General features: G+C 44.9%; 1 protein-coding gene and 1 pseudogene across 1 annotated transcript; one reads left to right on the forward strand and one right to left on the reverse strand.

Moving 5' to 3' along the window:
• Positions 1-216: 216 nt before the first annotated feature.
• On the reverse strand, positions 217-1,735 carry LOC106975628 (elongation factor 1-alpha 1-like; annotated as a pseudogene).
• Positions 1,736-6,561: 4,826 nt separating this feature from the next.
• FGFBP1 (fibroblast growth factor binding protein 1) lies at positions 6,562-9,517 on the forward strand. The gene is made up of 2 exons (XM_015072965.3): positions 6,562-6,673; positions 8,381-9,517. The coding sequence occupies exon 2, from the start codon at positions 8,401-8,403 to the stop codon at positions 9,163-9,165; it is 765 nt and encodes a 254-aa protein (XP_014928451.1). The 5' UTR covers positions 6,562-6,673; positions 8,381-8,400; the 3' UTR covers positions 9,166-9,517.
• The last annotated feature ends 13,599 nt before the right edge of the window (positions 9,518-23,116 follow it).

A 23,116-nucleotide genomic window follows, 5' to 3' on the forward strand; every position in this document is an offset into this window, starting at 1 on the left:
TATTAGGTCTATCTATTAAAAATTGCTGTTCCTCTGCCAATTTTACCTACCACGAACAGCAATTTCTTTTGGCTTAATTTAATACAAAACCATGAGTTACTTTTTAGATGGATTCAGAAAAAGAACCAAGTTTTGCACATGGGTCTCAAAATTCTGTGACAGGATTTTGGTCATTTCCATTAAAAAGTACTGACTAAAAACTAATAATTTAAAACTGCCTCACACACATGCTCACAAATGGTCCACAAAACATTCTCTTTTCCTTTTGAAGGTTTTACAATACATTGTCATCAGTAACCAGTCTCTTACTATCAAACTTAAATGGCCAATTGACACAAACATTTCTGAGACCGTTCTTCCACCACTGAATAAGACTAGGGTGTCAGGTATGGGGGATAATATTAATTCAGCCTTCTGAGCTTTCTGAGCACACTTGGTGACCTTGCCAGCTCCAGGTGCCTTCTTTTCCACTGTTTTGATGACACCCACAGCAACCACCTGTCTCATGTCACAAACAGCAAAACAGCCCGCAGGACGATAGTCAGAGAAGCTCTCAACACACCTAGGCTTGCCAAGAACCATATCGATGATGGCAACATCACCAGATTTCAAGAACTTGGGACCATCTTCTAGCTTTTTTCCAGAACAACGATGAATCTTTTCCTTCAGTTCAGCAAACTTGCAGGTAACGTGAGCTTTGTGACCATCCAGCAGAGGGACATATCCAGCGCTGACTTGGCCTGGACGATTCCGGATAATCACCTGTGCCACGAAGCCAGCTGCTTCCATTGGTGGGTCATTTTTGCTGTCACCAGTCACATTGCCACAACGAACATCTTTGACAGATATATTCTTGACATTGAAGCCCACGCTGTCCCCAGGAAGAGCCTCACTCAAAGCTTCATGGTGCATTTCAACAGACTTTACTTCAGTTGTAACATTGACTGGAGCAAAGGTGACCACCATGCCTGGTTTAAGAACACCGGTCTCCACTCGACCCACAGGGACAGTACCAATACCACCAATTTTGCAGACGTCCTGGAGGGGCAGATGCAAGGGCTCGTCAGCTGGACGAGTTGGTCCAGAGCTTCAAGCAGAGTGGTTCCATTGGCATTGCCCTTTGTACGGTGACTTTCCATCCCTTGAACCAAGGCATGTTAGCACTCGCTCCAGCATGTGGTCACCTTTCCAACCAGAAATTGGCACAAACGCTACTGTGTCAAGGTTGTAGCCAATTTTCTTAACGTAGGTGCTGACTTCCAGGGGCTCAGTGGAATCCTTTTATTAACATCAACAATATGTTGTTTCACACCCAGTGTGTAAGCCAGAAGGGCATGCTCACAGGTCTGCCCATTCTTAGAGAGGCCTGCTTCAAATTCACCAACACCAGCAGTGACAATCAAGACAGCACAGTCAGCCTGAGATGTGCCTGTAATCATGTTTTTGATAGTCTCTGTGTCCCTGCACACCTATGATGGTCACATAATACTTGCTGGTCTTGAATTTCTACAGGGAGATGTCAATGGTGTTACCATGATCACATTCAGCTTTAAGTCTATCCAAGACCCAGGCATACTTGAAGGAGACCTTGCCCATCTCAGCAGCCTCCTCAAATTTTTTGAAGTTCTCTTGTGGATCCCACCACATTTGTAGATCAGATGACCAGTAGTGGTAGACTTCTCAAAACTACACGTCCAAGGGCGATGGTGTTGAAATGAGTCTTTTCCTTTCCCATTTTGGTTTAGGTTTAGTGGTGGCTTTCATGACACCTGTGTTCTGGTGGCAAACCCACTGCAAGAAAGCTAGGATTAATAAACTTTAGTAGATTTTCAATTTGCATCCATACCAAATGCTGTCCCCTATCAACTCTGCAGGTTCGTATTTTTCTAAAGTAAACCTTTAGCACTATGCACCACCTGATTTGCTAAATAGGAATTCAGAAACCCCATGACTAATGAGCAGTTTAAGCTTGGAATGCCAATACTGTTCAGCAGGTCTAAGATGAATGTTTTTTGCCGCCTAATTAGCTTTCAGCTGATGTTGTTTAGCCAACTTCCTCCTTTTCTGCCATTGATTAAGTTTTCAAAGCACATGATGTGACAGATTAATATCACTTTGATGCAGCAACTCGGCATTTTGTCTAAACATGAGGTCACTTTTGACAAAGGGACTGATTTTCTACCAAGTATGGCCTGGTATCACTGCGGAGTTAAGATTCAGCTCAGAACAAAATCGCACCCAGTAATAGAATGATGACTGCACTTACAGGTGCCAGCCCCCTATGTCAAAGAACCATATTGTAGTACCAAACAAATGAGAGTAAAAAGTAAAATCAGATTTTTAACTTAAAATCACCTGCCAGTGACCAGAATGCATGAGGCATGCATTCAACTACCAGCCTTAATCTGTGGGTATCACCAATTATGTTCAGACTTTATGGACCACCCCCCCGTGGAAACCTGACATCCATCATTTAAATCTTTGATGAAGAGAAGAATGACATAACCCCAATCATGAGAAAAACCCCAGGCAAGCTCCAAAAGAGACACAATCTCAAAACACCTGTCCAGTCCTCCTGAAAACTCTCAAGGTCATCAGAAAAGAAGGAACAGCTAAGAGTCATCACAGGCGAGAGGAACTTGAAGAGTCATGATGTTAACTGTCATGTGGAATCTTGGCTGGGATCATCCATTAGGGGATGAAAATTTATGTTCACATCCAAATCCCCACATGAATGTTTATAACAGCTTTATTCATAACTGCAAAAACATGTCAAAAGAAACCGATATGTCCTTTAGTAGGAGAATGGATAAACTGTGGTCCATCCAGACAATAGAAATATTATTTAGTGCTAAAAAGAAATGAACTATCAAGCCATGAAAAGACATGGCAGGAATTTGAAATCATATTAGTGAGTGAAAGAAGCCAATCTGAAAGAATAAATTTGGTGTGATTCCAACTGTATGATATTTGTGAAAGGCAAAACTATGAAAACAGTAAAAAAGATTGAAGATTACCAGGGGATGGGGGCAGAAGGGATAAATAGGCAGCACACAGGATTTTTAGGGCAGTGAACGTACTCTGTATGATGCCATAATTGTGGAAACATGGTATACATTTGTCAAAAGACATAGATTGTACACCAAGAGTGAGCTATTTTGGAAACTGTAGACTTTGAGTAGTTGTAATGTGCCAAGAAAGGCTCATCAACTATAATAATTGTACCTCTCCAGTGGACGATGTTGTCAAGTGTCATTAGCTGTGTCAGAGAGTGACAGGGTATATGTGGTAATTCTCTGGGAATTTTTCTGGAGGGCTGGACAAAGGATGAAGTTCAACTAGTAATAATATATCTATATTGGCTCAATGGTTTTATAAATGTAGCACTATAATGTAAAAGATGAATGATAGAAAAACTTGGGTAAGAAGTGGAGCAAGAGAACCAACTTTACAATTATTTATAAGGCTAGGGGTGCCTGGGTGGCTCAGGCAGTTAAGTGTCCAACTCTCGATTTCGGCTCAGGTCATGATCTTGCGGTTCATGGGTTCAAGCCCTGCATCGAGCTCCGAGCTGACAGCACTAGGCCTGCCTGGGATTCTCTCTCTCCCCTTCTCTCTGCCCCTCACTTGCTCAGGCATGTGTTCTCTCTCTCTCTCATAAATAAATAAACTTAAAAACATACCAATTATTTTGTAAGGCTAATAATATTCTTATATTTGAAAATACGTGAATTTAGAATGAGAAGAGAAAAAAATGAGAGTTTACAATTTACCAAAGTTTGAGAGCATTAATTTCTTTTTAATAAGAACATTGGAAGCGGCCTCCATTTAATTCTTCTCCAGTGATGTGCCAGGCATGTGCTGTGCCCACCTGAGCCTCAGCTCCATGTCTATACCATGAAGATCCACATGTACTTCCTCCTAGGGTTCATGTGGGAAAAAGTCAATGATCCTCACATATTTCTCCAGGAGTCAGTAATCCCCTTGGTCCTAGGAGCATGGGGAGCTGGAGGGAACCCGTTGTGGATAGCCTTGCTGGGGCCCCAAGCCTCTCCAGTCTCCCCAGTGCACTGTAGTACAAGTGTAACATTTTCTGAGTATATCAACATGTGAAATAATAGCTCAGCCTCAGCACAGTGCTGGCACACTGTATACACTAACTGGCAATGATGGTCTATTTCTCTCCACGAACATCCATGAAAGGGTGGAGGGCATAACTAAGGATGAAGGGACCAATGACACCAACAGGGAGGAGATGGACATTTGAGCCGAATCTTGAAGATAAGCAGGTATGTGCCTGGTAAAGTAGGACTGCGGGCATTCCATGTAAGGGGAACAGCAGAATCAACAACTGGAAGGAAGAAGCAAATGCACCAAGTATTCAGGAAATGTTGGTGGGGTGGGGGGAGGGGGTGTTGAGTGTGTCCAGAATGGAGAGAGAGAGAGAGAGAGATAGTGTGTGTGTGTGTGTGTGTGTGTGCGTGTGTGTGTGTAAATGAGTTTGGAATGACAGGCTGAGCCAAAAGGGGAAGAGCTACACAGCTTAGGGTAATATTTTCCATCTGGTTGGAAAAGAACAATCAAGGCAGAAGTTGGAATGAGATCACAGGAAGGCTGAAGGTCCATGCAAAGCCAGTGGGGGGACGTTCCATGTTCCCTAGCAAAGGCCAGAAACAATTCTCAGAAAAATATTCTGGGGTCCATGTTTCCTTATAATATACCTCGTGTTCTGACCTACAGTCTCCTTCCAGAAAGAATATGGCTGCCACCCGAGGATCAAGACAAATTTCTTGTTTTGCAAGAGACCACTGTGGTCTATAGCTCCCTGGGAAACAAAGCAGTTTCATTTTTCCTATTTCCAAATAATCCCCCTAAATACCACATTGTGAGCGTGTGTATATGGAGGTCATGGTTTCATAAGGTGTATGGGGATGGATCTTGGGGTGATCTCGTTTTATAAGAAGCTTGGAGTTTGGGGGAAAGAACCACCTCTGATGGAATTCATGAAGAAACTCTTTGAACCTCTGAGTGAACCAGTCAATATCCCTATCTCTGTGACCTTGGAATTCCCAAACAGGTGGATTTTGAATGGAAACCAACCATAGTTGTGACCTTTGGTATCTTTATTGTGGGCCGGGACTGTGTTTTTAGAAAATTTCTATTAGATGCCAACCCAGTTTCATATGTACACGTCTGGATGTTAATGTACCTCTTAGAAGTACATGAAGGCTCCTCTTTTATTTTTACAAAACTATATGTGAAAAGAATTCATGAGATCTGAAAATACTGACTCTCATGCCAGCATGTTCTCAGTCAACTGTTGCTGTGTGTTAACACTTAGATATCAGGAACCATCCAGTTTGTCACACTCCCTACTGTTTCTATTATCCCTGTCCCAAAGGCAAGGGTCAATTGGCATTCACTATCACTCTGGTGTTATTGTTTCCTTATACCTGACTTATAAAAATAAATAAATAATTTTTTGTGCCCGAATAGCATGAAAAGTGGGGTGACAACATGTAGCAATGTCCACACCTTCTTTATGACATGAGTCTCCTTCAATATACTTATTGTAAAAACCAAGCATGTCTGTTTTTAACGAATACAACTTGAAACCCCAATATGAGCCAAACTTACTCTGCTTCACTCTCTGTGAATAGCTCAACCCCATAAAATACTTAGCATGTAGCCCCAAATAAACTACTGTTATTGTCAGCAATCTGTAGATGAATAAATGGAGATTCAGAGAGGTTATTGTTTGGGGTAAGGTCACAGAGCTAAAAGAATGCCATCTCCAGATTCCACATAGGTCATTCTGGTACGAGACCCTGCCAATAGAAGGCCAACCAAAGAGAAGTCCTTTTGTGGGACCTGAAAGTGAATATTTTCAGCAGAAACCCCCCAGACCAGGAACACACTCTCTATCAGCCTCTCAGAGCCCATGGATTCCTCTGCCCACACAATAACTTCAGGTGCCTCAGTGAAAATGCGCTCAAACTGAGATGGCTTCCCCAGCCTCAGTCAATCATTCACCAAGTATTTCTTGAGAGAGACAGGTAGGAAAGTTCAGACAATGCATGCTGGTAGTCCCAGGGTTCAACTCTGGGTTTCTCATCCTCCCAGCTCTGTGACTTTGGACAAGCCCTGAATTATCAATATACTCCAATTTTCCAGCTGTAAAATGGTAAGAATCCTAGTTACCATATCTTGGGGGTGGGTATGATGGGAATTCAGGGAGAGCTTTAGGTAAAATGGACAGCACAGGGCTTGGAAGCTATGATAGTTTTTGTTATTGTTTATCACTCTCCCACAGATACTGCTACTGGGGTCCTTATCCCATCAAGGAGGGTCTCTGCAAGGCTGAGCTGTCCTCCTATCCTGGCCCTGGGGGAAAGGGAAGCACTTAGAAGAAGCAAGTGTAATGCTCTGCATGTACCCCACTCGCATAGGATTACATCAACCACTTTCCTTGCAGGAACTGGCTCCCTCCCAAGGGGCGTGGCTGGGAGGCGTGCGATAAAGATTGACAGGTGTGTGTGTTATAAAATCCCTTTCTTCCAGGGCTCCCTAAAACAAGGGCCTTCCGTGGCTGGCACTGCAGACGAGACAGCTGAGGGCCAGCAAGCTCACTCTCACATCTGGGATTGCATTGGATCTGCATACTGAGAGCAAGGTAAGAGCCTGGCTCTTTTAAGAGTTTCATTCTCCACCTTTTTTTCTCATACCCCTGAGGACATCAGGAGCCTGGGCTATGGATCCCATCAGGGACACATGAAGGCAGAGTCCCAATGCTCTAATAAACAAGGGGGTATTCACGTGGTATACCTGGGCCCCTGTCCGCCCTTCATTCAGGAGCCCACACACCTGTGACTGTCTCCCTCTCTCAGTCTTAAGGAGAGGCCACATGCCCAGGGTGGAAATAAGATCTCACCCATTTTCTGGGCCTGCTCCTTATACAAGAAAAATCTGTGTTTTCTTTTAAAACGGAGCAGGGACAATATGAATCATCTTATCATGAACGACACCAAATGAAACCCTGAGTAATCCATAACTTTTCTTATTTGTTGTCAATATTTTCCAAAGGACAGAGTAAAGTTGAAAGGCAAGAGGTGAGCAAAGTTGGTCGTATACAAAAGACCAAAGAGATCAGGCCTGGCTTCTTTCCCAGCCTTTTCACTTGCCCAATAAGGGATATTGAGCAACTTATTTGCCAGGATGAGCCTGAACTGTTACATCTGTTACCTGGGGGTGATTTATTTTTACTTACCAGGGACAGCTGTTGAGTGGATTAAACAAGGTGAGAATCGAATAGTGGTTGAGGGCATAGCACATAGTAGGTGTCAAATAGAAGCACTATTTCTCTTCTTCCCTCAACATTTTTTTTAATGCTAACCTGATAAAATCCATGCAGTTTAGTGTAGCATTCAAGGTCATCCTAGTTATTCAGTTATTTATTTTTAAAAGCATTGGTCAAGAGCTTTCTACATGGTCAGCACTGTGCCACAACAAGGCTCAAGAAATCAATTAGGTATCACCCTTCCCTTCAACTTCCTAGTCTAAATGCTGTGGTAGAAATTCACCCCATCCATCTGGTTTACTTTGTACAGTCAAATTGGATTACCTCTGCTCCTTCATGCCTTTCCTTAGGCTCTTACTGCACCCCCAAATGCCCCCTCTCACAAACCCATCTATCTCAGAGTGGCCAAACGCCACACATCTTGAACTTTCGGCCAATCATTACCTTTCATGTCACTTTCCATGTTCTTTCTCGTTGTGTGATCACCTGAGTCCATGTAGAACTGGGTTAGAAATCCAGCACATGGAGCGAGAGGTGACTTTGGCAATTATTTCACCTAACACCTCGATATCCAGGGGAACTGAGACCAGAGAGGAGAGTGACTTGGCCAAGATCAAGTTGGGGGCCAAATTGGGCCAGACTACTTGTCAGTGCTATTTAAATTCCTCAAAAAGTTGCTTCTAATCTCTAAGATGCGACCTCCTCATTCACACTGATAAATCCAACATCTAGTCTAGTGCATGGTATATAGTAGATGTTCCATAAATGCTTGTTTAATGAGTGAATGAAGGAGCGAATGAGCGAGCAAATGCAGGAGTAAAGGACTAGTGAGCGAGGGATGAGAGTTCATTTGGCTCAGGACGTGGTGAATGAAGGAAGGAAGAGTAGGTTTTTGACATTCAGGACTCTGGTCAAGCAGAAATGTGAATAGATGGGCTGCTGGTCTAGTAGTTCCAGGAGCCAGGGGATTCTTGACCTCACTCTTAAGCAAGGAGACACATGTCAGGATGAAGGGAGAGTCATCTGCAGCCCTGCATTGCTGAACTATTGCCAAGCACTGATTCACCTGTTCTTGTCAAACAGGTTCCCACCACACTGAAGCCATGAGGATCCATAGCCTCACCCTGTTCTTCTTCCTTCTTCTGGCTGCTCAGGTGTCACTGGTGAAGAGCAAAAAGGAAGCAAAGAATAGGCATGTCAGCAAAGGCACCACAGAGAAATTGCATACTCTGGGAGAGCCCCAGATTGAGCCACCCAAGCGCCTGACCAAAGGCAAATTTGTCACCCAAGACCATGCCAAATGCAGATGGGAGGTAACTGAGCAAGGAAAGGGCATAGTGCTGAAGGTCGAGTGCACCCGACAGGACAACAAGTTTTCCTGTGTCTTTACGGGCAATCCAACTTCCTGCTTAGAGTCAAACAAGAAGAATGTCTATTGGAAACAAATTGGCCGGAACCTGCGCTCTCAGAAGGTCCTCTGTGGGGATGCCAAAACCATCCTGAAAACCAGGGTGTGCAGAAAGAAGTTTCCAGAATCCAATCTCAAGCTGGTGAATTCCACTCTGATTTGGAACAAGAAACCCAGCCAGGAGTTAATGGAACCCTCATCCAGGGAGCAGAGCAAAGCCAGTGAAGCCTCCCTCATGCAGCCTAACAAAGCCAAAGGGTTATCCCTTAAGGAGCACATAAAGGTCAAAGAACACATCCCCTCTGGCCCAGCAGAGATCCAGACCACAGCCACCAAGGATCCCAAGTGTGCAGAGGACCCAGACTTGATAAAGCAGAAGATGGCCCTGGACTACTGTGGGGAATCCTGGAGCTCCATCTGCAAATTCTTCATCACCATGATCCAGGACAATACATGCTAATGAGATCAAAAGAGAACAGAGTCCTTTAGGAGGTGCTATGTAAACCTCTCTAGCATGTGGTAAAGCTCTCCGAGTAAGATGAACATTTGTGCTGTGAGAGTGCAGTAGAATATTTAAACAGATTTTATAATTTTTGTTTTTTGTGTTTTGGAATTTGCTTTATATTCATTTCGTTAAATTTTATTTTCAGGGGTTGTTTCCCTCAGCATATGTTTCCATGGCCCACAAAGCTATGTGTAGACGAGCAGCAAGGACCATTTTCTGAGTTGAGTGAGCCAGAGTGATGATTTCAGTGCAATGCACTTTCTGGTGAATTAGCAAAGTTAATAAAGCTCTGGATGTTTTTCAGAAATATGTTCAGACAATTTTTTTGTTTCTTTATGTCAACTTTCAATGAACTCATAAACAGTCCCCATATATCCGTGGAAAAAAAAATATCTAAGTAATGATGTTTTGTTTCCCACCCATCCTAAGTCATCCCCAAAGATGACCCATTCCAGAATCCTTATCTTTGTCTTTTCATCCATTGGTCCATGGGGTTTGTGGCTAACTGCACTGTAATAATTAGGATCCCTGATTTCAAGTGGGACAAATAAGGCATGGTATAATTAAAAACACAAATCAGGGTCTCACAGATGGTAAGAAGGGAGGCAAGATTTGAACCCAGAACTTCTGTACAGCCAAGTACACAGCTAGAGGAATGCCCTCCACTTAGGTCAGGGCTGGACATTAACTTCTTGCTATATTTGGGACCCCAGATTTTGAGAAGCTCATTTCTGGCCTGGGGAAAAGGGACTTGGTTAAGTACAGTGTCCTGTGATGAAAATTCCAAAGGAAAGAGGAAAAGGCAATGTGGAAAACCAGAGAGAGGAGGTGAAAGTTACTGGAAAAACTCTGGTTGAACTTCATGGAGGAGGTATTATGGAGCTGGAATTTGGAAAGAGTATCCTTGGGTAGGAAATAGGGCAGAACGGAAGCACTTTGGACAGATGACAGCATGTGTGAAAGCAAAGAGACGTAAAAATCCTAGAAGCTGGGACAAGACATGTGGCTGGAATCTGGTGGGATGTAGGGATGACACTACTGTTAGTCATTCACATGTTAGTAAGAAGGATCTGAAACTGTTTTCATTCAGGAGCTGGGGAGAAAGGAGGATTGTAGCTCCAATGTCTTGTCACAATTTCACTAAGAGCAAAAGGAGCAAAAGATGGTTAAAAAAAACCCTGCACTTTAGAATCTCTGAAAGTTACAAGGAGGAATGGCATGTGGGATGGAAGAGTGGACATTTACACTCACCAAATTACCAGGACCTACACAGAGGATTGTCAGTGGCCAATCTAGTGTGACAGCCTCAGAGATACATTTGAATGTCATTATTCACATTATCACCACTAACATCTCTCTCCCACTTGCTATGTTCCAGACATTGGGCTCTTTCCATGGCGTCTGCATGCATTCACTCATTCACTCCTTCATTCAACATGTAACTTATTAAGCACTGACTCTGCCAGAGTCTGTTCTAGGCACTGGAGATACATCAGTCCACAGCGTGGATATTCTGCATCACCCCCCATGCAGCTACCAGTAGAGAAAGTGATGAAAAAATCAAAACATACAAGAGACAGGGAAAGTAAAGGAGAACAGGGTAACAGTGATGAAGGGTACCCAGTCTTAGGCAAGATGGTAAGGGAAGACTTCTCTGTGGAGGTAACTTTTGAGACTAGATGTGTATGAAGTGAAGAAGCAAGGCTGGTAACTCTCTGGGGTAAAGATGTTCCAAGCGGAGGGAACAGTCAGTGCAAATGCCCTGAAATTAATTAGTTTATTTATTGCCTACTGTGAGCTCCTGCTATATACCAGACACTGTTCTAGGGCTAGAAAATGGCAGCAAACAAAAAGAAAAAAAATCTTTCTTTTTCATGGTTCTTATATTCCAATGACTAGCTCATGCTTGGCATGTTCGGAAACATCAAAGGTTGCAGAACCATTGCAGGACAGGACCCAGGACCTGATTTATGAACCTTACCCCATTTGCAAGAGAACTGAACCGCCATCCCAGTCTGTCCCAAGCTTCTCCTAGCCACTCCATAGGAGGGACACAGGTTGTGAGCTTTCTGGATCTTCTCCCCTACTCATACACTTCGGTTCTACATAGTCCTGTTGAACACTTCCGGGGTCATTAAAAAATAACACTATGTTACGAGTGACATAAACATTGAAGAACTGACCAAACTAGATTCAGAGACTTTTAAGGTCATTTACAGCCCAGGAGGTGGTGGTTTTTCTTGTTCACTCATGGACTTTGGCCACTGGAAAAACTGAGAGGTGGTTTGTTTCCAACATTGTGGAGTCATCTAGACTTGGGCTGGAGGTTTGCCTCTAATTCTTCCTGTACAGCATCACTGTGCCAAGTATTTAACTCTTCTGAACTCCAATGAACTCATCTCAACAATGGGGACAATGAAACCCACCTTTAAGGGCTGCTGTAAGACTCACATTGGTCAATAAATCTCAAGCACCTAGTGACCCACTGCTCAGGAGCTGTTCAACACAAGTGATTGTCTAAAGTTCACAGCACTAGTTGTGGAGGGAGTTGAAAAGGTCCTTGTCCTTTAAAAGTTAGAGTTTATTTTTTTTTAGTACAGAAAGGGAATAGGAACCAGTATATTGATAACCTAATATGTGCCAGTGGCTTTGCCTCTTCTTTTATGTAATACCCCCAACACCCCTGTCTGGTAAGTGTTATCCATCCTTATTTCCTAGATTAGGAACTTGAAGCCCAGAAAAGCTGAGCAAATTTCCAGGGTCACAAAGCATGAAATGGCAAAGGCTGTAAGTGAGAAAGCCAGGTCCAGAGGTCCCCCCACCCTTTCTGTGTCTGAAGCTCATGATTTTCTTCGCTTGATGGGAGAAGAATGAAATTTGTGGTTTTAGAATTGGACCAAGATGTGAAGTGAACAGGATGCCTGTCACTTCCATGCACATATCCCCTTCCATGCTCTACAAAAAGTAAGTTCCAGAAGCTAAAGCTTTTGTTCATGCTCAGCCTTCCTTCATAGTCATATCCCAAGGCAATGTTTTAAAAACACAGTAAAAAAAAAAAACCAAATTTAAAACACAACAAAGATTTTTCATTAGCTTCCATCCAACTTGCCACTCAATATTTTCTCTCTGGAGACTTTCTGAATGTGAAGCGGAGAGGCCAGCTTGTGTGTGTGTGTGTGTGTGTGTGTGTGTGTGTGTGTGCACGCTTAAGATACGATTCCCTCTTAATAGCAAGAGACAGGACACTTTCAGATAGGTAAGAGGTGCTTCAGGATGGCATGTCTGCATTCCCTAAGCAGCTCAGCAATGGGATTGTCTTGTATTCCTTATAAAACTACCTCTCAGCAGAAAGAGAGCCTCTTCCCTGCCTCCAGCACTGGCTCTGTGTAGTAATTCACAACCATACCGGTACTGACTTGAATCTCTGGAGTCCAGCCCATCTCACTGGCCTCCTACCCATTCACCTCTTTCCCCAGGCTCCCTCTGGAATTGTTCTTGGCAGAACAAGGAAAGGAGGCAAAAGTGTTTGGAACCAACAAACGCAAGGATAGCCGTCATCTGTGGTGTTGGTCCTCATAATGCCACATACACAGTACTCCCCGTGAAATGTCTCTCATGAAGTGAGACTTCATGAACAATGTGCAAGAAAACAGCCATCAGGAACCCTGCTAAATGAGGGATCGGGATGAAAAATGGAAGAGATTCCAGAAAAAGGGTGTTTCAGAATCTCATGAATTTGAAGTGGGTTATCCAAGGGGAATTTTCATCAAGACAGTTGGATATGTGGGAAATCATACAGCGAAAGTGGTCTCATCTATCACTACAGCCCAGCACTTAGGTCACCGGCCAGCATATAATCGATCCTCAGTAAATACTGGTTGAGTGAATAAAAGAGAAGGAGAGAAATCAGGGCAAGGGCAAAGATTATGGGCTTCAGAGTAAATGAAACTGGGTTTGAGTTTCTAGTTGTGTGACCTGAGACAGGTTATTTTTTCTTAGTCTCAGATTCCCTGTTTATAAAAGGGGTCTGAGTATCCATCCAATAGGAATTAGACATGATTTAACTAAAGTCTAAAGTGAGATCCTTACAACATTAGATTTTCACTAAGATTTGGTTATAAGTGAATGAATGAATGAATGAGCCAATTAGATGAGAGAGAAGACAAGGAGGAAATGTTCTAGGAAGGCTACATGAGACTCAAGACTCACTATGCCGGCCAAATGGAGCCTGGCTGCTCCTTATCACCTCCCAAAGACCGCCCTCTACCTAACGGCCCTGGAGGCATCCCACACACACGGACGGAAGCACTTTCCAAGAAATAGGAGGAAGAAGAAGGCAAAGCTGTTCTTTGGGGCAACCTTTGAGACTTTCTCAACCTGCCTTTCAGTGACCCACCACGGTGCTACCCCTTTGTCTCACACACGTCTACAGCTTGAGTGCTGCAAGCCTCAGTGCACCACTGGCTGCCTGGGTCCTGTCCCTGGGGGGCGCTGTTCCACATGCCACGTGCACACCAGTGATTCCCACATTTGCATCTCCAGCCAGACCTCTCTCTTGACCTCCGGCCTCATTCAGCTTCACTGCTTGAATACCCAAAAGGTGCCTTCAACATCATATACCCAAACACTCTGCCGATCTTCCCCCCACCTCCCCCACTAATTCTTACCCTTCCATGTCCTTCCCAACTTAGTTTATGGTAACTCCATCCCTCCTATGAGTCAAGTCAGAACTGTTGCTGGTCATACTTGACTCTTCTCACTGAGCTCATCTGATTCATCTGCCATCTCCACCTGCAGAGGATATTCTGAAACATAACATTTTGCCACCTAATCGCTGCCAGTCTGGACCAAGCCCCAACCTGTCCTCTGGATAATTGCAGTAGGGTTCAAACCCATCTCCCTGCCGCTGGCCTTGCCTCCTTGGGTCTGTTCTAGCACAGCAGCAGTGATATCCCTTCCAAAGTACTTGTAGGAGCACCCCCTTCTCTGCTAAAACTACCCAGCTCATCATCTCACTCAGAGTAAATGCCAAAAATTGTCACAAAGCCTTACAGAAGGCTGTAAGCCAGACCCTCACTACTCTCTGACCTCATAGCCTATGATATAACCCTTGGGGTGCTCTGCTCCAGCCATCCTGGCCTTGCTGTTCTTGCAGTTCACTCTGTACTCTCTTGCCTCAGGCCCTTTGCACTTGTTATTCTCTCTACCTAGAGAACTCCCTTCCTTCAGACGTCAACTCAAATGTTACCCTGGTCCTCAATTTTGCTTTATTTTCCCCATACCACTTCTCTCCACCTGACAGGTAACTATATTTACCTGTTTCACTTGCTTATCGGTTTCTTGCTGCCTCCCCTCAGAATATAAGCTCCCTGAGAGCAGACTTTGTTTTGGTCACTGCTGTTCCTCCAGCATTTTGCAAAAAGTGTAGCTCTAGATACCTGTTTAACTCTAGGGCAAAACCTTGGTTTGCGAGCATAATTCATTCCGGAAACATGCTTGTAATCCAAAGCACTTGTAGAGCAAAGAGAATTTCCCCATAAGAGATCATGGAAACTCAGATGATTCGTTCCACAACCCAAAAATATTCATATAAAAGTGATTACAATACTGTAAAATAATACAAAAGAATAAGAAAATACAAAATATAAAGAAAAATAAACACATTAACATGTACTTGCCTTTGAAAACCTTTGTGGCTGGTATGAGGGAGACAAGAGAGAGGAGGGTTACTGCGTAAAACGACTTTCACTTTCACTAACGGAATCACTGCTATCTATTGGCTCAATGGAATCTTTTTCTTTTTGTGCAACTTTAACAAGGAATCTATCCAATGACACTTGCTTCTGCCTCCTGTTGTGGATTTCATGGAAGTGTGACATCGCATTGTCGTCAAATATATTCATCGCTCGCACTGCTACAGCCTTATTCACGTGGTGCTTTTCTACAAAATTTTGCACGGTTTCCTACATTTTACACATCTTCCTAATCTCATTTGAAGTGAGGGATTCCTCTGCCTTTTTCTCCTCCTCCTCTGCAGACGAGATGCTGACATAGACTTCTTATAAAATCTTGCAATTTCGGCCACTCACCCACCTCGTTCATACCTCTCGATGGTTTCCTTCTTAACTTCCACCGTAAATCATCTCCTTCTTCTTACCGCCTTTCTTTTCAAACTTTTTCTGCATGGGGGCCGTTGTGTACTCTTTCATAGATGTTGACCTCACTCCAGTATTAACAAACTCTTGTCATATACTGTTATTTAGTGTAACTGGCAATTAGAGGAAACAGCAGAGGAAAGGGTCTATATCTGCAGGCATCACCTGACCTAAAACGAAGCAAAGCATTCCTAAGCTTCCTTTTGTATGGAAAAGCAAAGGACTGTCCGAGGTGCTTTAAAGTGACAAAAAATACACTACTGCCTGTTGTGGAAACCTTCCGACGTTCTGAAAAATCACTGATTTCTGCCAAACACTGTGGTCTGAAACTGAGTATCCGAGCACAGAAGATAATCACCCACAATCCCACAGAGAGAGAAGAACCATTGGCTCAGTTGTGATCATGTGATATTTGGCATCAGGTACTACTCGTATTGTAAGGCATCACTCGTTTCTCAAGTTAAAATTTATTAGAAATGTTTGCTCATCTTGCAGAACACTCGCAGAGCAAGTTACTTGCCATCCAAGGTTTTACCATATGTTTGAAAAAACAATGTCACCACAGAGAATCAAGAGACAAGATCTCTGTCTGTCAGACAGCCCTCAGCCTCAATTCCCATTCAAGTGAAAGGTGATTGAGGTTAAAGTGCTTCCGTTAATAAGTCTAAGTGTCCTTATCTGGAGAATAATACTAAAGAAACTCTTATGAATTAAATGAGTCAATAAATATAAAGTAGCAACCTCTCTGCTCGGAGCATAGTCACTGATCAAAACTATGCTAGTTGTTCTTGTTTTGCCAAGACAATTATTATTATTATTAAACATCATGCCTTCTAAAGGGTATGTTGCCTGGTCTCTGGGTTCCTGCCAAAGATGGAAAACTCTGTATTTCTCCCAACTTATGTGCGTTAAATTATTATGAAGACTCTTTCTTTGTGATTTCCATTCCATTAACCTGATTAGACAGGGGGTTTTGATTTTACGAAAATGTTTTGAAAGGATAAGTGAAGGAGGGGCACCTGGGTGGCTCAGTCGGTTAAGCGTCTGACCTGGGCTCAGGTCATGATCTCACAGTTTGTGAGTTCAAGCCCTGCATCGGGCTCTGTGCTGACAGCTCAGAGCCTGGAACCTGCTTCGGGTTCTGTGTCTCCCTCTCTCTCTGCCCTTCCCCCACTTGCAATCTGTATCTCTCTCTCTCAAAAATTGCTGGAAGCCGAGCTACCCAGCCTGAGTGGCAGGGCCGGGGCTGTGGACGGATTGGTGACTGCAGGGCGGCCCGCCGACAGTGAAGCTTCTCGTACTCCCGCTTTTAGGTAATTTGGCCTTAAAACTAGCTGGGGTGTTGTCTGTTGGGGAATTGCCCTCGGCAGGCCCCCTGGGGAAAGAACCATTAGGAAGAAAATAAGGTTCCGCAAGAAATTGCATGGCCTTACGTTTAGCCCTTGCCATCCCCTATGGAGACTCCTCTACTTATAGGAAAGATAGCCTCATCCCTTTGCCAGCAAAGAGGGCCTGTGAAGGAGAGACATATGGATTTGAAAGCCCCACTCCGACAACTAAGGAGTGTATCTCTGGGCACAGGTGACTTCAACCCCTAGGCCCACCTGGTCCCCCGGAGGCATTCCAGATAATGACTGAACCTAGTGGGTTAAGCTACAGAATGGTTCATTGGTTCCTAGATGCATTGTCTCTCTCGGAATGTATGAGGCACGGGTTTCTAAGGTTTTTTCGGCCCCTTTCTGGCACCTCGGACCGAGGCAAACACATTGTTCTTCTGGCCTCCTGTGGTTAGGAGGTCATGTCCCTGTAACTGTTCCACTTGAGGTGTTGAGAAAGGGAGGGCCTTTCACGAGAACAGCAAAGCGAATGCTTTGTACATTATAGATAAACGCAGATGCATAATGGGATAATGTAAGAAATTAATCTATAATCAAAGGGTATGCGGGAAAGTTAGGGGAAAATCACCATGTTATTTCTTAAAGGTTGTTTACACATAGGAACATTCTCAAAATTAGGTAATGTAGAAAAACATAGATGGCGTATGTTCCAAGGAAATCGCTAGCAAATATAATGCCACGTTTGCTACAATAAATTGGCCAGTTCAACACACTGCTGTGGCCTGTGTCCATTTTTATTTTTGTTTTAGTTTTTTATTTTAGTTTTTTATTTTCCAGTGTTTTATTTTAGTTTTATTTTATTTTCACCGACGCCGTTCTTCCTTCGGGAACCCCTGGACCTGCTGGAGCTGGCCTCGGGCAAAAAATAAATAAACATTAAAAAAGAAAAAAGGATAAGTGAAAGAACACATCAGTGTAGCGTGGACCCCAGATAATCTGATTGCTGAGAACAGGAAAGAAGCTTAGCCAGCAGAGGGGCCAGGACAGAGTGGGGGTGTGCAAGGAGAAATCAGAAAGGACCAGAGCAGGCTGCCTTCTCTGGTAGGCAAGAAGCAAAGGGCCCTGTTTTCCGGAAGGGGTGCCAGTTCTGCCCCGTGGCTCAGAGCTCTTGCCGGGCTTACCATCTCCTCCAGGTGAGTAGAGGGGGGTGGGGTGAGAGGCTCAGAGGAGCTGTGCATTTGCAGGCAGACCGGCTTGGAGGCAAGAGCCTGGGCGCTGTTTCCTGAGATATGGATTTGGATCCTGACTTTGCTGCTTACTAGCTGTGCGACCCTGGTGTGTTCCTCAACGTTTCAGAGACCCCGCTTCCTTCATCCAGCAAGTGCGACTGAGTGCCTTCTGTGTGCTGGCCACCAGGGGCAACGGGATAAGTCACCAGAATAGCCAGTGTTTACGGAGCGTGGACCGCAAGCCAGGCCCTGCTCTACCCATGTGTTTTATCTCCGTTAATCCTCAGAATCCCTCACAAGGAGGCACTACCCTTCTTCCTCTGAAGGAGCCGAGGAAGTTAGGAAACTCGCTCGAGGTCATAGTATCAGACGTGGAAGTCAAGTCGAAGCGTTCTGGCTGCAGGGGCCCTTCATTTGGCCACTAGAGCACTTTCGAAAGCTGGAAGCTCCCGTGTAAACATGCCATGGGGCTGGAAGCATGGTGTAGGGCCAACTGGTGGGGTGGGAGGTGCAATCAGCTTAGGCAGCAAGTGTAGCCGGAGGAGGGGGAGGAGTGGTCGCAAGGTCAGAGAAGCCTTCCCTAAAGACATGATGGTGGAGATCAGACCTTTAGGGAAAGGGGGTTCCCTGAGCAAACCAAATGTGCACAGAGAGTGGCCCCTGCGGAGCTTGGAGAGACTCTCTCAACCGTCATCATAAAAGGACCAAAACATTGCTCAGCAGTCCTGGCCACACGGGGGTCTCTGATTCAATCCCTTGTCTCCTGCAGCCTCACCTGCACAAAGAGGCAGCACGCCTTTAGGTGTGGGGTTCCTAGGTGCCCTGGGGACAGACTCTCCCCTATTAGAGAACAACTGGACAACAGGGAAATTGTGACACATCCTCAGGGTGCACAGTGCATTCCACACCGCGGAGGGCCTGGGGTGGAGACAGAAGTATCCAGGTGAGAATGCAGCAGGTGGTCCGCAAGGGTTTCCACGCGACGTGGAAGAGGTGACTTTGCTGTTACTCCGTCACTCCCAGTGTTGAGAATTATCCTGTTTATTTCAGCTTTAAATGCAAACCAATGACTTCTTCTGGCACTCCGCCAAAGAAAGTCCATAAGGGCATTTTTTTTTAAATAATAATTTTTCAATGTTTTATTTATTTTTGAGAGAGTGAGAGTGGGGAAGGGGCAGAGAGAGGTGCAGAGGATCCAAAGCAGGCTCCGTGCGGGGCTTGAACTCAGGAACTGTGAGATCACCACCTGAGCCGAAGTCCGATGCTCAACTGACTGAGCCACCCAGGCGCCCCAAGGCAATTTTGACTAAAATGAATTTCTACAAAGCAGGCACTGACCCTAGAACCTGACCGCCATGGGCAATGTGACTCGGCAATGGCAGTGGTGTGCTGTATGCAGTCAGAACTGGCTTCCAAAGCCAAGTGACAGCCCCCATAATGACCAGCAGGGGAGGGGGTGTGTCTGCTGGACCACGGGGAGTTTCCAGAGCATCTAGGGTGCTCAAGCCTCACCACCTTCTGCACGCTCTTCTGGCAGCACAAATGCTCTGGAATTGTCTTTCCCAGAACTGGGCAGGGGGATGTCTCTGAGCCAAGTACTGGGAGCCCCAGGGCAGGCTGGGGTTCAGCAAAAGCAGGAGTCCGAGAACCCAGATGGGTTCCAGGAGGAGCCTAAGAACCCAGAAGAAACACACCACTGTGGTCCGGGAAGCTTGAGCCTGGAACCTCGGACTCTGGGAACCAGGCAGGACCAGACACAGAAGCAGGTGTAAGGACTAGACAGGGTGCTTTCTGATACTAGAAGCTGTGACTCCCAACCCTGTCTGCAGGTCAGGATCACCCGGGGAGCTTGAGAAAACCTCACTGCCCGGGCTGTTCCCAGACCAGTGTCATCGAAGCACAGGGATTTTTCAAGCTCCGCAGATGATAGCGATGCCTGGTTAAGGTTGAGATCTGCTCCGCCCAGCACTGTTCACCGTGCTTTCCCTGCATGATTTCATTTCATCTTAGTGACCGCCCTGTGGTCAAGACCGTCCTACAGATAGGGAGCCGGGGGTGCAGGGAAGTTCGCCATTTACCAGGGTCAGAGTGGGAATGAGGCAGAGCCTAGAATCTCCCCCAGGCTGCCTGCCTCCAGAGCCCACACCCACAGGCAAAAATACAGGCATGAAAGCACCTACCACATAACGGAAAGAGCAAGGACCTCAGTTTGAAACCCACTCCAGCACCCCTAGTGCCTGGGCGGGGTGGGGGGAGTTGCTTGGGGAAGTCAGTTCATTTCTCTGCTTCTTTCAGTTTCTTATCTGCCGAACAGGGGGATGTTGTCACTTTTACAGAGCACTGGTGATTTAATGAGATGGTGTTTGTGAAGCTTCTTATAGTCTTTCTGACGCATCATTTATTTCTTGTTTCTTTATCATTATTAGACTACAAAAATGGGTCAGCAGGTGGGATGGCACATATCAAGAAGAGAGCATCACTCGAAATAGGAGGCATCATGTGCTGAAGGGCAAGCAAAGGCAAAACTGAAGCCAATCCCAGGAGGGGGGACCAGTAGTCTGATAGACAGAGGCATGTAAGAGGGGACAAGGCCAGCATAGCCAGGATCATGTGATGGGGCCATGCCAGGCAGCGTCTGTCCCTGTCATCCACAGCTTCTCACCCCTGAGTCCCCAATCACAGGTGTCAGCCAAGTGTGGAAGCCACTGTGGTCGCCCCCATCTCCCTTAGCACCCACTGTTCTCTTCCCTCCCTCTGTCCCCAAACTGCTCATTTTCTCCTAAGCCCTGCCTGGCAAAGGTTGACAGATACTTGGCATTTGCTAGAAAGAAGCTAAGGTGTGACCCCCTTCCTCTCCTTATCACAATGAGTGCACGCACACCTTCCATCCAGGGCAGTGTCCATTTGAAAGGGGCCATTAAAAAAAAGAAGGGGCTGGGGTGGAGGGGGGCAGGGAAAGAATGTGCTAGTCATTTTTGGTAATTCCAAAGTAGTACATCGTAACAAGAACAATAACAAATGAACCAGAAAGTGCACACAAGTAAGGAAGAAAGAACACAGCCCCATCCGTCAAGAGACAATACTGATTGGGGTACCTGGGTGGCTCAGTCAGTTAAACATCCACCTCTTGATTCCAGCTCAGGTCATGATCTCACAGTTTATGAGGTCGAGCCCCACATCAAGAGCTGGGCTCTGTGTTGACAGCATAGAGCCTGTGTGGGATTCTCTCTCTCTGACCTTCCCGGTCACCCCACATTTCTCTCTCTCTCTCTCTCTCTCTCTCTCTCTCTCTCTCTCTCTCCTCTGCCTCTCTCTCTCTCAAAATAAATAAATAAACTTTAAAAAGAGAGAGAGAGAGAGAGAGAGACAACACTGATCATACTTGGGTATGGATCCCTCACATCCTCCCTTAGACACATGTAAAAATATTTTCATTGGATTACAATATCTCATGCTTTTATAACTTTTTTTTTTTACTTAAATCGTCACAAACCAAAAAAAGGCAAGAACATCTCTGATGATAGACTTGTTTCTGCAACATCTTTTTTAAGCTTAAACAGTTTGCGGTATGTGATATATTGAAATTACGGTAGAACCTTTCCACTGTTGAAAAATTAGATTGTTGCCAATTGTTTATTATAAACAATGCTGTTAAAAACTATCCTTAGAGGCGCCTGGGTGGCTCAGTCTGTTGAGCGTCAGACTCTTGATTTTGGTTCAGGTGATGGTCCCAGGGTCATGGGATTGAGCCCCGCAACTGGCTCTGTGCTGAGTCTGGAGCCTGCTTGAGATTCTCTCTCTCTCTCTTTCTCTCTCTGGCTCTCTCTCTCTTCCCCTCTGCCCCCCTCCCCTAGTCTCACTCACTCACTCCATCTCTAAAACAAACAAACAAAAAAACTATCTTTAAAGATATTTATTTGTCTTTATATTGAGGAACTTGTTTTCTTCAGGATAAATCCCTAGAAAGTAGACTGCAATGCCCAAGATTTGCTTTTCAAAGACACTTTTCACTATTGAAAAATTCAAACATTCACAAGGAAGGAGATGGGCGTAATGAATGTCTAAGTATCCTTCACCCAGTTTAAACAACTACCAACCCAAATCTCATTTGATCTACACGATGTCCCAATTATTCTCCCCCCCCCCCTGGATTGTTTAGAAGTCAGTGACAGACGTACATCATTTCATTCATAAACATTTCAACACATATCTCTAAAAGATAGGGCAAGAGCACACTCATTTTTAAAGCTCTCGGCACATATTGCCAAACTGCCTACCAAAAAATTTTGCAACTGTTTCCATTCTTCCCAACAGTATAAGAACATGGCCATTTCTCCTCACTTCTGCCAACTCTGGGTGTGCCGGTTCAGTGTCCAGTTAAGGGGTGGGGAGGCAGGAAGGAATCAAACACACAAAACTAAAGCAAATAATTCAATAGAGGTGATTTAGAATGGGGAATTAGTTACAAAGATATTGGAAAAGCTAAAAGGACAAACAAGGCATAGTGAGTCCAGGAGCCAGGGCACCCATCTGGAGCTGGGACCCTGGAGGAAGGGATCCTTCGGGGGAACTAGCATCAGTGACTACTGGGAATGACAGCAGAAATAGACAGAGAGAGAGAGAGAGAGAGAGAGAGAGCAGTGTCCTGGCTTCTTCCCTCTCTCTGCTCCACTGGCCAATCCTAACAGGAGCCAGTGGGCAAGGGAGTCTCGAAGATGAGTTTGCTTCAGCCCCCCATGCCTTCGCTTCTCTTATGTTGGAGAGAATGTAAATTGTATAAGCCATTTTGAGGGGAATTTGTCAGGATTCCTCAAAATTTTAAATCTTAAGCCCTTTAGTCTAATAATTTCCCTTTCAGAGACTTAAGCTACGTCTACTTACACGTGACAAAGATGCGCATGTGTGGATGCTTGTACAGCATTGTTGATAATAGCAAAACACTGGAAACAATGGACATATCCATAGGCACAGTTTAAAACCATGAATGAGCTACCTGGAATGACTTCTAAGAGATGCAACTAAAGAAATAAAGGTTTAATGAAACAGCATGCTTATCAGGCCTCCATATGCTTATAAACTAATACGTGTGGAAAGCATGTCTCAAATTGTATCCAGTGGTTTCTCAGGTCACTAGCAGCAGCTATGGCCTCTGGGGAGAGGAAGCAGGTGGCTGGAATAGGAGAGA

The sequence above is a fragment of the Acinonyx jubatus genome, chromosome B1 (genome assembly GCF_027475565.1).
Source record: "Acinonyx jubatus isolate Ajub_Pintada_27869175 chromosome B1, VMU_Ajub_asm_v1.0, whole genome shotgun sequence".
Lineage (NCBI taxonomy): Eukaryota > Metazoa > Chordata > Mammalia > Carnivora > Felidae > Acinonyx > Acinonyx jubatus.